General features: G+C 42.4%; 2 protein-coding genes across 2 annotated transcripts in view; both read right to left on the bottom strand.

Annotated features, from left to right (window-relative positions):
* The window catches only part of LOC126393851 (protein FAM163B), a 180,925-nt gene that overhangs the window by 92,501 nt on the left and 73,893 nt on the right, over window positions 1-14,531 (bottom strand). The window lies entirely within an intron of this gene.
* LOC126394909 (L-amino-acid oxidase-like) lies at window positions 3,311-14,438 on the bottom strand. The gene is made up of 8 exons (XM_050052053.1): window positions 14,411-14,438; window positions 12,720-12,810; window positions 12,296-12,542; window positions 9,816-9,928; window positions 9,388-9,589; window positions 7,501-7,569; window positions 6,016-6,152; window positions 3,311-4,103 (listed from the first exon to the last, which is right to left on the bottom strand). The coding sequence occupies exons 1-8, from the start codon at window positions 14,436-14,438 to the stop codon at window positions 3,311-3,313; spliced, it is 1,680 nt and encodes a 559-aa protein (XP_049908010.1).

The raw sequence follows: 14,531 nt of genomic DNA, 5'->3' as shown, positions 1-14,531 counted from the left end.
TTGCTATAGCGCCCCCTTTTGGCCAACTGATGTAATATTGCTTCATTGGCATCCTCCCATGACCCTCTACCACTGTGCCAAATTTCATATGGATTGACCAAGTCAGTGAGGAGAAAAACGTGGAACAGACACACACACAGAGTTTTCCTCATTATATAGTAAGATATCTAGAAGCTATTTGCAAATTTGACTGCTCCTCGAGATGTGTTTCGCCTTTTAGTTATGTTGAAATTACAAATAGGTTTCTTACAGTGTAAATCTCCTATTCTTTTTCTCTCTGTATTTAACATTTGCCATTGCTTTTCATGTTCATGGACATATACACATTTACCAAAATAAATTATTTCTAAATCGAAGCCATTTGTTGTGGTTTGGTTTTTGAAGATTCTCTGTGTTTTGCTGATGTTTGTATCCTCAGAGAATGCCTTCTGAAAATATGAAACATCCTGACATATGCAGCACATAAAGTTGTGTTAATTGTTTGGCGACTCATCAGCGTCAGGTGTGAAAATGACAAAGCTGTTTAATCACAAAGACAGAAATGACCATCACAAAAACATTAAGGTCTGAGGATGATTAGTAGTGCACATACTACTGATTGTTATCAGAGACCACAAGTGCAAAAGTTGTTGTGTAAATAATATGTGATGAAATCAAGCCATGTTTCACTGCCAAAAATCTACTGGTTTGACGTGGATTAAAAGTGCATAGTCATGATAAGCCTCACTCCTACGGCAAGCAATACAATCACTAAACAAAACTGCTACACTTTTGTGTAAATTTCACTTCTTTATATTCTGGCCTACACTAACTGTTGACGCAAATGTTTCATTAGCACTATAGTACTAACTGGTCCTTTGCACAGCTGTTGGAGTTAGCATGGAGCCCACACTGTAACTAACTGCACTTCATTAAGAAATATCACATTTTTGGAAAATGCAGACAGGAGGGTCAACCATATGTGTTTCAAGGATATATCAAAGATGTCAAATTCGCTCAGCAGTAAAACCAGGTTAAAAAGACGAAGAAGCTAAAAGGGACACCGCATAGATTTTCAGTCAGCTTTGTGTCATCCCATTGTGTGCAGATATTAGAATTCAGTTATTCATGCACTCTCTGATTTTCTCTGTTTTCATATTGCATGACAGTATGGGCTCAAGCAACACCATCTACAATCAGACACCTTATATCTTTATACAATCAGGCACTGAAAATAATGGACAAAAAGCCTGTGTGGTGGCATCACTGTCACAAACTAGAGCATCTCTTCAGCTTTGACAGCTTCATTAACTTTTGTTTCCTGAAATTAGTTTTCAGATGTATCAACAGTTTCTCTTTCCAGATTTATTCAAAGACAAGACAGTCATAGGGTCCGTCCCAAGTCTCTCATTTTTATAGTGCTACTGCTAGCTCCTCGCTTGAACCAGAAGTCGTTCGAGGTCCGCCATCTTCTAGGCCGTCCCAGGCCTCTTATTTGTGCAGCGAGGAGCTAGCAGCAAGCTTTAAGCTCTTATTTGTGCAGCGAGGAGCTAGCAGCAAGCTTTAAGCAGCCACGAGCTAGGATGGTTGAGAGCTTCCTATCCGGAAGAGTTTTTCAGCTGAATGCCATGACATATAAAAACCCGCCCTCTACATCTGGCACATTTGAACGAGATGGCGGAGAAACAGTACAAGAGTAAGTACCCCTTACATGCATTCTTTCATGCAAGATTGTTAGGTTGCAATTAGGTTTATTTCAGTCACAACCCGTTGCGTTGTTCATCGGACTGTTGATGATGCTACATGCAAAAGTGTGTGACCAGAGTCATGACGGCGGGGGGTGGGGGCTACTGTTTTGGTCAGCGAATATAATGAGACTTGGGATGTACCCATAGTAACGCCAGACGCTGGCTGCTTTACGGAGCAGATCCAGCGGTGCCACCGTCATCAGGAATGGGCGTCGCTTCACGTGACGCTTCAGTGGAAAGGACGTCTCATGTCTCTTAAACCGACAATGCTCGCTCATCGCTCCTAGCGCTAGCTCGTCGCATTTTTTCCTAGGTGGGAGGGGCTAAACAGCTAGCAAAGTAGGCTAGGTAAGATAACTAGCAGTAATTTAAGAGACTTGGGACGGACCCATAGAGTAACAAGGAGCAGCGTGAATGGCAGGGGCGTAGCCATCATTTCAGAGGTCTATTGAGTGATTTATCATCCTCTCGCATTCAATTGCACCTCTCCTTACTGGCTAAAGACCCACATAGCCACAGTACAACACCAGGGGACCGACTTTAGCTCTTTAAAATCATATACTATCAAAGTCTAAAGCTTAAGCTTCCAAACTCTGGTTGACTTGACACAGAATGACCCTCGAGCATCTACAGGGTAAGTTGCCAGATAATTTTGTGCCAAATACCTGCCTGGTTTCTCCCTGTCCCTCTTCAATCTTTTGCAATAATATAGACAATAAATGCGGAAAGCAAAATTTTGAAATAGAATTAAGAATAGTAGTGGTGACATACCTGTGGAAATTAACCTCAAAGTCACTTTTATGCTATAGATAATTTCTCTCAGCCAGTTATAATCTCTCCTCACCTGTGAAGACCCTGCATGATCATCCTTGCTGGCCTCTGGTCCACCGTCTCCTCCCTGACCCTGCTCTTTCTATTGTGGCAATAAAGATTAAAAAAATATGTGCAAAGCAATAGTGAGCACAAGTTCTGCGCAGAAATTAGGGAGGAGTGGGTTTATTCCTAGCATGAAACTAGCTAGCAAGTGATTTAACATAGGTAACAATAACATTAGTATCCTTGTTAACTAGCTTAACTTATTGGCTTCTAGTAATTAGTCATCATTTAACTAACATTATCTACATGCAACAGCATTACTCAACTTACACGGTTTGTTTGGAATAAACTGTGCAAGGTTTTTTGCTTCTTGCTGGCTGGTTTGCTGAACATAGTTAACACAGCAGCACTGCCCAGCAGCAAACCTGTGCGATTGATTCAGAGCACAACGCCACAGCATGTGTATGCCGCCTGGCGCCACCTACTCATGGTGCGTTTAAAGACAGCTTGGAAAAACACAGTACCACATGTTAAAAACGAATTCAACAGTTGTAATGGCTGTAAAAAGTGCGGGGGACAGAGGGCACAGATACGGGAAGCGAGGGGGACGTGTCCCACACGTACCCCGCGTCCGCTATGCCCATGCCTTTATTCACGGTTATGATCATTAAAAAGCAAAACTAGTGTGTGTATACATTCGGAAGGCTTTACCTTCAGTAGCTAGCTGGCTAGCTAGCTAACTACACTTTTAACGAGTGCATGAGAGTCTACGGAGCATAGCCATGTAGTTGCGTAGCTGACTCATCATTAATGCGGGTAGCAGCCCTGATTGCAGATTTCATAGCTGTCTCCATCCAAGCATGAGGTAAGGCTGTGTGTTCACCAGCAAAGTACACCCTGCCTTCACTTCTGAAGAGCTCTTTAGCGTACTCTAAATGTTGGTAGGGTGTGAAGGAAGTGAAGGCGCCTAAGCTGTGTGGATCTTCACTCCACTTCTTCACCACCACACCTGTGCAGAGAGACCTAACGTGCTCACCGTGGATCTTTGCCAAATCTCTCAGAGCCAGCTCTTTCAGGTCATCATTGCTCGCACCTAGGAAGAGGAGGGAGTCGTCAGACCAGGTGTAGGAGGCCAGGAGGACGCCAACGGTCTCATTTGTGGGGAAACTGTGGCTGGGGTAGTAGATAAAACGAGATGGGAGGTCAGTGATGCTCTTTCCTCCTCGGATGCTGTCCTTCTCCCAGAACTTCTCTCTAAAGGTGAGGATGATTTTAGTGGAGCTGTCGTAGTGGACCGCCCTCAGTGCCTCCATCTTTTGGATGGAGAGAGGTGGTTCAAAGTCCATGAACAGGGCTGCTTTGGCTGTGGTTGTTACCAGGACAGCATCAGCGGAAAGGTGAGTAAGAGAGGGCTGTTGGCCTGCCTGGTACGATACAGTTACACTTTTATTTGAGTGGCTGATGCGTTTGACCTTTGAGTTGAGAAGAATATCGCAGTCATTGAGGAAAGGAAGAAAAGCTGTGGGAAGACTGTCCGACCCACCAGTCACCTCCTTGTACCTTAAAAACAAAAATACAAATGGATACTCTTATTAAATGAACTCTTGTAGAGAGGGGGTTCAAATTTGCAATTAGTCCATATGCTGTATTTTAGCAAGGATATGTTCAGTTAAATATAGGCCTGTACACCGAATGAAAATCAAATTTTGGTCACAAATTTGTTAAAAAGCCATGTTAGTGAGCACTTCTCCTCTTCCAAGGTAATCCATCCACCTGACAGGAGTGGCATATCAAGATGCTTATTGAGCAGCATCATTACTTCACCATTCATCATTACTTTTAGGCCCGTTTCCACCGCAGGAACTTCGGGGTAATTTTACGGGGCCGGGGCCGTTGGTGCGTGTCTCCACCGCAGGAACCACCCCCGTAGGACAGAGTTCCGGAACTTTTACAGGGGCTAAACAAGTCCCTGCCTCGGGGTAGGTACTCAGAACGACCCCGAAAGACTCCTGGCTGGGGCTTGGGGATTACTTGGTGCTGATTGGATATACTCAAGGAGGGATGTGACGTCAACAGAAAGCAACAAAATAGCCGTCATTTTTAAAACTCAGCAGACGAGGGTTAGCTCGTTCATATAGCTTTCGCTGCCATGTAAAAAAAACCTCACTAAATGGCCCGTGAAAAAATATTCTTTCCAGCGGATATCTTAGTTACAACATGCTTGAGCTAGCAAAGCAGTTTTGTGTTGATATGTGTGGTATTTATTCAGTTTTGGGAAATCACGATGTCTAGAAAGCATCAGCTGACAGGGACAGCTAACAGCAGCAGCAAAGCTAACATCAGGACGTCATCTGTTAAAAGCCTCCCGTTGTCGGATACGACATGAAACTACTCCAGTTAGCTCAATCATGTTGTAACTAAGACATCCGCTGGAAAAAATATTTTTTTCACGGGCCATTTAGTGAGTTATTACAGACACTGCTATTGGCTAACGGCGTCCCTACGTCGCCCCGGTCAAAATGGCCGCGCAACGATTACGTCACATCCAGAGGCAGCCCGTAACTTTACAGGAACCTTCCTCGTACTCCACTCAATGGAGACACGGCGGTTGAGAGGGCCGAACGAGAGGACGTTCCTGTAGTAGTTCCTGCCGCCCAAATAGTACCAGGAACTTCTTCAGTGGAAACGGGCCTTTTGTGATTTGGTGTGGTCACAATAAAAGGCCACTCTAAAATGTGCAGTTTGATCACAAAACAAAATGCCTTAGATGTTGCAAGTTATGGGCATGCTGACTGCAGGAATGTCCACCAGAGCTGTTGCTTGTAAACCTAAGATTCATTTCACTTCCATAAGACGCCTCCGCAGATGTTTCCAAAAATTTGGCACTACATCCAACCAGCCTCACAACAACACAAGTCAGTTACGATGACAGACTGTTGTCAGGTTAAGACCCTTGTAAGGATGATGAGCATTCAGATGAGCTTTCCTGAGACAGTTTCTGACGGTTCCTGCAGAATTTCTTTGGTCGAGCAAAGCAATCATTGCGTCAGCTGTCTGGGTGGCTGATGTCAGACAACCCTGCAGGTAAAGACGCCGGGTGTGGTCTGCAGTTTTTAGGCCGGTTGGATGTAGTGCAAAATTCACGGCCACCACATCTTATCGTAGTGAAATGAACATGCAGTTCATAGGCAGCAGCTCTGGTGGACATCCCTGTAGTCAGCATGACAACAAGACGCTCCCTCAAAACTTGCAGTATCTGTAGCATTGTGCTGTGTGGTAAAACTTGACCTTAAACCCGTGAAAGCAAAAACACAAGTGTTGCGTTTAAACTTTTGTTGAGTATAAATTGTGATGCAGAGTGGGAACCTGCAGTCATTCGTGTAATTTATGATTGAAGTCGAGGCTACCAACATCAGACTCATTTGTTCTATTCCCATTTGAATAGTTTTAAGTGTGAGATGTAGGGCCTTACTTAGTTATGTCATTGATGTTACTCTGCTCATAGATCATCTCACTCAGCGCTGTATACATGAGGCTCTGTTCATTGAGCAGGTCTCCAATCATCCGCACCGCTTCTGAGCTCAGACCTGCTTCTTGTTTCAGATAGTCCTGTTAAATAAAACATATTCCATGTCACTCTGAAACTCTGAAAGAAAGTTTAAGATGTCCAGCCTTCCATACAATCCTGAGGTCCTCAAATCAGACCCCTGCTCCCCACAGCTGTGTCCATGAATATCACAAACAGAATCCAACCCTGGCGGAGGCCTACCCTGGAAATCCAGAGTTCTCGCGAGAGCACAATTTGAATTTGCTCAGCGAGTCACTCTGGCAATCAGTAATGATGCTCATTACCCATGCCGTTGGAGCCGAGCTGCACCAATCACATCGGTGTATCTGATATAGGCGGGCCAGAGGCGAGCTAAACAGATGACGACAGCGCTGCGACGATGAAGTCCGGAATCAGTCAGTAAACATTGCAAGATGGCTACGGATGAACACCAGTTGTTTGAAACGGCTTTGGCCGCTACAATGAACGAGTTAGACTTGGCTTTTTCTCTAAAAGAGGAACAGAAGACGGCGCTCGAGTCTTTCTTTTGCAAGAAGGACTTTTGCTGTTTTGCCGACCAGATAAGGTAAGCGTCTAATCTACCAGTTAGCTCCGCTGGTAGCTAAGCTCTGGATACGTCACCCCGTGTATTGTTCTGATTGGTCGTAGTGTTATCCAATTGCGTGCAGTGATATTTACAAATGCATGCTTGGTGCCGCCCCTCAGGTTGGGCCATTTGCATTACTCATAGCCAGACCCTAAATCTTTCTAGATTTGGGTCTGGATTTCCAGGCTAGGGGAGGCCCACACCCATAGGAAACATGTTTGAATTGTGCCGAGTATGCAGACACAGCTCTCACTTTGGTTACAGAATGACCAGTAACACAGGAATGATACAATTATGGACTCTATGGAGGTGCTGGGAAGATTCACCACTCGTTACCCCTGTTTTCTCTGTACAGATGCCTCAACCAGTTTGTTTCTCAGTTTGTGTAAAACTTTGCTTCATAGCAAAATATAAAAACTGCTTGGTAAATTAAGCCATTTTAAATAACAGGATATTTTCTGGCTCCTTTTATGTAATGCTTTCTTTTTTTCATTTGTCTAACATTAATTTTTAACCCAATAAATTTCCCATCATGTGACTGACTGCAGTGAAGCATTAAGATGGACAACCTGTTCTTCAAACATAAGGTTATGTTTGAAGAACAGGTTGTCCATCTTAATGCTTCACTGCAACTCAACCAAAGTGTTGTCTTTCATTCAAAGTCAACCATTAGACTTTCAAATGGCAAACAATTGGAAATGGTACACCCAATTTATGCTACTTGTAATGCACTTAAATGTTAGCAGTGAGTAACAGTTCACAAAAAAATCAGTGTTCTCACTGTGGATCACATTGTGTTTTACCTTTAAAGAATAACGGTCATATTTTCTCAGAGCAGCTCGGCAGCCATGAGCCCTCACTTCACCTCTAACCTACAAAGAAAAGGAAAAGTTACTTCCATGGATAAAGCCAGTCAAATCATCTACTGTGCTGATGGTGTTAAAATGAGTGTTTAATACTGAACTTTGATTTGTCTGTAATGAACAATGAACATTCATTGAAACAAAGAAAACAAATCCAAGGCAAACCCAAAATAAAATTAAAGCTGCTCTTTTTCCAGTCTTAGTACATGTATATGCATAGTCTTAGTACATGTATATGCATAGTCTTAGTACATGTATATGCATGGTCTTATTCCAGAGGTAACACTCTATAAAGGTTTTCCCCTACAGTCAGAATCACTGTACAGGCTTCTATAATTGAGTTGAATAAGTTACAACACACTGATTTTTTTGTTTGTTTGTTTCTTTTTTATCTTTGCCTGAATATTTTGTTGAAAAAAAAAGATGCATCAGATGATTAGAACTGGGAGGTATTAGCTGGAAAACACAATGGGACCATAGCATGGTGTATCACTTAGTCCAAATTCAAAGTATCTAACTTTTTAAAAAAAACTTTTTTCCAGGCACTTTTCAAAAATAAATAGGGTAAAACAATGTACTGAATGTGTGAATATGAGTAAAAAACAAATCAACACAGACGGAAATACTTAGACTGCTTTTCTCCCTCCTCACAACAGAGGAGCCAATTGTTTAAAACTTTTGTACATCAATAACAGTCTGTAAGGCCAAGAAAGAGTTAAAAGCTCCTGTGGAGGTCAGGAATGTCATTAGCCCTTTTTAAACAGGAGTTGTGCAAATTTACAGGAAAGCCCAATCAGTCTTTTTTCAGCATTGGCAGTATAAAAACAAAATCGGGGAGTGCAGCAAAATGCCGCCTACCTACTTTTGTTTATATAGAATGTGCCTTTTTTGGGGCAATGGGGGGCGTGAGCAAGTAACAAAACGTGTAGCTCAGCGTGTGACGTAAACAGTGACGTGGGAGGGAAGCCGCGGCTGGTCAGTCCTTCGGTGATTCTCTCATAAGTCGGCCCGTTCTTCACCATCCCCGTCATCTGACGGTTAATGGCCTCTTCGTTTGCGAGGACAAGGAGGGCGCGCAATTCCTTGTCTCCCCAGTTGCTCATCTTTACAGTGTCTGTCAGGTTTGTGTTTCCCTCTTGCTACTAGCTGCTCATTCCTGCTATCAGCTGTTTCCTGTTTATCCACCACCAGTGGGTCACACGTGCGGCGTCATCAACAGCTCCTCCCACAAGTCTTCAACAGCCCCTCCCATGGCGGAAGGGCGCTTCGTTCTTTTTAAACCAAAAGGGTCCCACCAATATGTCTACCCTACGAGGTGGAAAATTGGACACCTCGGATCAACTTGCCAGTCCGGCTCTGCGTGTCTAAACGCTCGCAGCTTGCCAGCAAAACGGCCCAACATTCACCAAAAATCTGGCAGTGTAAAAGGGACTATTGACTACAAGACCCATTAGCCATCGGGCCAATCGCTGGCTATTGATTGGCTTTGAGACCTTAGAATGTTAATTACGTAACTGTATGTTAAGGACATAACATTATTGGTGGGGTGCAAATTTAAAGGATATCATACGAACCATTCCTTGAGAATATGTTGCATGTACACATGATAAGTTGCTACCATGCTTAAGGTGATGGGCCAGCATTTAGCATGTTAACATGCATCTGGCCCTGACAATTTGCGGAATTTGTGGAATGGTCCTGCACCATCTATTTTCCAAGGGTGTGTGATTTGTGCAACTTTCTTGTAGATTGAAAAAGGCGAAAGCAGCAGGTTTGTTGTTTTTCAGTTGAGGCCCTTTAACTCTGTCCTTCCTTTATCCGCCTTACCTTCTCCAAAGCTTGTTGTAGCAGCTGGTCGGCTGTCTTTCCATTCTCACCCCTCCCCACGCTGTACTTCAGAATCTCAGGGTGTCTTTCCACTCTGCTCGTCCTCTCCAGCACTCCGTTCACAAAGTAAAAAGTATTTGGGTCATACATGATGAAGTCATTGAGCTGGACCCCCAGCTTTTCAGCAAACCAGTGCACGATGCTGTTGAAAGAGACATTGATGGTGGCAGAGTTACAGAAGCTTGTGACTAAATGGTGTTGAGACAATAAATGAAGGCAGATCCCTCTGACACTCACCAAAGACCTATTTATATAACCTACTTTTTACTGTCATGACATAAGCATCCCTTTTATACAATCTGTGATGGTGGAGGGCTCCATGCACGTTTAAATGTAAATGCTCAACTGAAAAAATTACAGAAACTCACTGGTGAAAATCTGGGATCCTCATGGCTCCCAGGTCAGCATACCAGCCCTCTTTTTCATTCCTGTAGGTCTCCACCCGTCCTCCAACACGGCCGCTAGCCTCTAATATGGTTACCTTGTCAGAGCAGATAAATACGAGTAAGGCCAGTCAGCCCTCTTTATTCACATCAGTGTTAAACAGATGGAGGCTGTCTCAGACCACGGGTACTCCTGATGGATCTTCAAAAATATATGGGGCCATTATGGTAGCAAAATAGCTGCAAATGCGTATCTCAATCTGTGTGTGCGTAATCAGATTTGTACATGTGTAAAATAATTTGTAAAAGTGTAATAAAGTTTGTGAATGCATACAAAAATCTGCAAATGTGTATTTAGAATCTGTGTGTGCGTAATGAGATATGTAAATGTGTAAAAAAAATCTACAAATCTGTATTCAGATTTGCAAGTGTATTGCAATCTGTAAATGTGTACAACAATCTGTAAATCTGTACACAGATCTGCAACTGCGTACAGAGATCCGTAAATATGTAGACAGATTTGTAAATACCTATGTCTTCAGCTTTAACTCAGTCGGGCCTCTCAATTGGCTCTCATTGTACACTTGATTTTTGCTACTCTTCTGCCGTGTGAGATCCGCAAATGCATGAGAAGATTTGTGTCTGTAACTCAAAGTGTGCATCACCCTGAGCACAGGCTGACAGGCTCAAGCTGCCGCGACCTTCAGATTGTTTTGCCCTGAGCACAGGCTCACAGGCGCTACGTTTTTGTTTTGTTTTTTTTTTGTTGTTTTTTTTCTACTTTTTTCTGTTTTGTTGTTGTATGGACAGGCTGCAGCCTTGGAGGCCTATGGATTCTCGTTCGCTCTCTAGCTTACTAGGCCCACTAGCTTTTGCTCGGTGAGCTGAGGCTGAGCAGACAACGTCTTCATAGATAAAGTTACCGACTTTATTTTAACAAAGCCTGGCAATACTAAGTCACTCATGACAACTACTGCAAAAAAACCTGAACATGTACTTACAGAGAGCAAACGAGAATCCATAGGCCTCCAAGGCTGCAGCCTGTCCATACAACAATAAAACAGAAAAAAGTAAAAAAACATTTTTTTTTAAAAAAGTAGCGCCTGTGAGCCTGTGCTCAGGGCAAAACAATCTGAAGGTCGCGGCAGCTTGAGCCTGTCAGCCTGTGCTCAGGGTGATGCACACTTTGAGTTACAGACACAAATCTTCTCATGCATTTGCGGATCTCACACGGCAGAAGAGTAGCAAAAATCAAGTGTACAATGAGAACCACTTGAGAGGCCCGACTGAGTTAAAGCTGAAGACATAGGTATTTACAAATCTGTCTACATATTTACGGATCTCTGTACGCAGTTGCAGATCTGTGTACAGATTTACAGATTGTTGTACACATTTACAGATTGTTGTACAGATTTACAGATTGCAATACACTTGCAAATCTGAATACAGATTTGTAGATTTTTTTACACATTTACATATCTCATTACGCACACACAGATTCTAAATACACATTTGCAGATTTTTGTACGCATTCACAAATTTTATTACGCTTTTACAAATTATTTTACACATGTACAAATCTGATTACGCACACACAGATTGAGATACGCATTTGCAGCTATTTTGCTACCATAATGGCCCCATAGAAATATTTTCAGCTGATGAGCATGTCACAGTTCAAGAAGATTCATGTGTGCCTCTTCCTGAGCTAATCCTCCTTAACTGTCTTGATATGCACCTTCAGCAAGTTCAGTACATCAGCACGTTATTTTCCAGCACCAGCTGCACCTCGTTTTCAAACTCTGTCGTTTTGTGTCAACAATGACCAAGGTTAAGATCAACCCACGTAGTTGTCCCTGCAGTGTGAAATTGGAATGTGGCAAGTAAATCTACTCCGGGAGCAGAACGGTTCTTTTACTCTTGCTTTACTACCAGGAGTTTTCCCACACAGAAAGTTAGACCAATTAGAGAGCAGTTTCTTCACACATCACAAAGTTTGATCTGCTTGTTAATGCTGCCCTGTGGACTCAAACAAAACTCAAAGTAATATGCAACATTTTAACAAGCTGGCCCCAGATCGGACCAGAGCAAACGAGCTATAGGTGTGAAAATGGCCAAAGACACTGCCTTGCTAGCTCCCAACCATCAGAGGTCCCAAAGGCCACAGGTTGTTTGATGCAGCATACCAACTCGTCACATATCGCCACTTGGTCAGTGCTGTTCATGGGTACATATTACACGATAGGTATCCTCCTGCGTTCATCGTTGACTTTCCAGGACGGCGTGTCAATTTACACCATGCAACACCAACACATGGTTAGGTTTAGAAAAGAATATCAGGGGCCTCCTGGTGGGTTAATTGGCTGGCCCCAGCTCAAAAAACTCTTTGATAGCACAGCAAATGTTTTTTGCTGTGCCTTGGTTTTTATAATAGCATGTATAGCATATGAACCTGCTGTATGTACCTTGTGCCCAGCGTCTTGCAGTAGCATGGCAGCTGTCAGCCCAGCCATGCCTGCGCCGACAATAACAACATGATGAGATGTACTGGTTTGTGGAAGGCCCTTCTGAACAGTGTCCATTAGCTCATCATAGTCTGTGTCAATCAGACACTCAGACAGATCTTTCCTCAGACTGACATCAGCAGTGTAGCCGGGGTCTAGTGGGAGAAAGGGGACACTGACATCAACTGGAAACAAGACAAACACACTACTTAATCAAACAGGAAACTATCAGATGGTATTTAACCTTCATTGATATTTGCTTGAGTATTTTATCAGCTCAGATTCATTCTTTGTTGCTCTTTGAGCCATATTATGCTGAACATACCCCTACATTCTTTTTTTTTTTTAACCATTTCCTAAATTCATAAAGCCAGTTTGTGCTTACCATTTCTCTGCTCTGCGTTGTCCCTGATGTCCAGAGGACCAGCTGAGGACAGAGCCGGCAAGACCAGCAGCAGCAACACTGACGTCTTCATCTGGAGATTAAAACCACATGACAAAATCACTGTTTGTTTATAAAACAGCTTTAAACCAACTAAGGCTGCCCCCAGTAGTTGACCAAACGTTAGTCCACCAGAAAGGTCACAGTTGGCAAGATTTTATTGGTTGTTTAGTCGCCACAAAAACAAACATGAAACTCATTTAAAAGCTGCACCTTGTCAAAATAAATCCAAACCTATATGACTGGACCATTTGGGAATTTACTTTGAAAGGACAGACACAGGAAGTGTCCACGCTCAGCAGTCAGACAGGAGTCAGGTTAATTTCCAGGGCTGGTACCTGTGGTTATTCCACAGGCTAGTTAATAACATGTCGGGCAGGAAATCCAAAGTGTGGGATCATTTTGAGAAGGTGAAGGACGAACCCAAGGTGATATGTAAACTCATCTTCATTGGTCGACTACAAACATGACGTATCATCTGAAACATGGAAGTAGCTACATGCCCATTAGCCCACAGCGTCATTAACAGGCGGCTCGCTCAGTGTGAGACGTCAGTCTGACTTTTAATAATGATAATAATGTATTTTATTTTATTTTATTTTTTTAAAATAAGATACATTTTTATCTTATTTTGTTTTATTTTATTTATTTATTGGTTTATTTACTTTTCAAAGCCCCAGTCTTACAAGACACAGTTAAAAAACAAGCACCAATCTATCCATACTTCATAAAATCAAAGAGCTCTAAAACCAACACAAGCTTGAGGACTTTAATACCTCAGTGTGAAGCCATTATGTCCAGATTGTCTGTACATGGTAGATTGGCTTTTGCTGGATGAAGAATAGATTGGAATAGATTTTTGTAAATGTAGAATTTAATATCAGAGTAAAATCTGAATAAAGATATTAATTATACTTACTTTTATGAGTTGTATTATAATGTATGGAAACTTTAATTTAATTTAAATCACTAATATGTTTTATCTATTGAAAAATATAGTCATAATTTTTACAGTTGAACAACTTTAAGACTGAATTTAAGGTGACAACACCATGAGAAGTACTCACCATCCTAGTGTCCTTCACCAAATGCACATCCAGTCTCCTTCAGGCTTATATACTCGCTGCTTCATGGCTGAGTCACTGAACACACTGTACTTTCACCTCGTCTTTGCTTGGCTTGTGTTTTAGCATTGGACCTCTGGGTTTGAAAGTCCTGCGAGGTGTTGCTCATTGGTGTGGTTTGAGCTTTAACACATACTAGTTAAGCAGTAATGCATATTGCATCAAAAGACTACTTTGAAAGGATACTTTTGTGTCTCCCTAAACATGAATGCCTGGAAGGAGACTACCTTCCAAAACTCAGTTTAACAGTCGCAGCTTACGATATGAAAAGAGAAGAAGGGCAAAACTTGCCAGACGGTTTCTTTTGAATAGAGGAACTGTGATAACATTTGGATTTAAAGACACTAATAGCATTTCTGTACCAAGCTGTAGTGTTTTACAGTACATCATTGAAGTGTTGTGTGTTTTAGGGGATTCATAAACTAAAGTATTTTAAATGTGACTGCCTGACTTTACAAGCACTTACCTTTACACCAAATTGTGAGTGTAGAAGAACGGCTGCTTTTTTACCCTGCTTCACTTTCTCGTGGTTTGACATTTTCACATCTGAACTGATATGTTCATATGACATATAAGCACTTCAGAGAGAGAGAGAGAGAGAGAGAGAGAGAGAGAGGACGGACAGAGAGGA

The sequence above is a fragment of the Epinephelus moara genome, chromosome 8, assembly GCF_006386435.1.
Source record: "Epinephelus moara isolate mb chromosome 8, YSFRI_EMoa_1.0, whole genome shotgun sequence".
NCBI classification, from domain to species: domain Eukaryota; kingdom Metazoa; phylum Chordata; class Actinopteri; order Perciformes; family Serranidae; genus Epinephelus; species Epinephelus moara.
The sequence above is the reverse complement of the archived record's forward strand: the minus strand, read 5'-3'. Positions and strand labels throughout refer to the sequence as shown.

Excerpts from the sequence above, each read along its gene's own strand:
- LOC126394909 (XM_050052053.1), bottom strand. The coding sequence starts at position 14,438 with ATGTCAAACCACGAGAAAGTGAAGCAGG. Across the intron at positions 12,811-14,410 it reads CCACGAGAAAGTGAAGCAGG|ATGAAGACGTCAGTGTTGCT; the intron begins GTAAAAAAGCAG and ends TTTAATCTCCAG. Across the intron at positions 7,570-9,387 it reads TACAACAAGCTTTGGAGAAG|GTTAGAGGTGAAGTGAGGGC; the intron begins GTAAGGCGGATA and ends TTTTCTTTGTAG.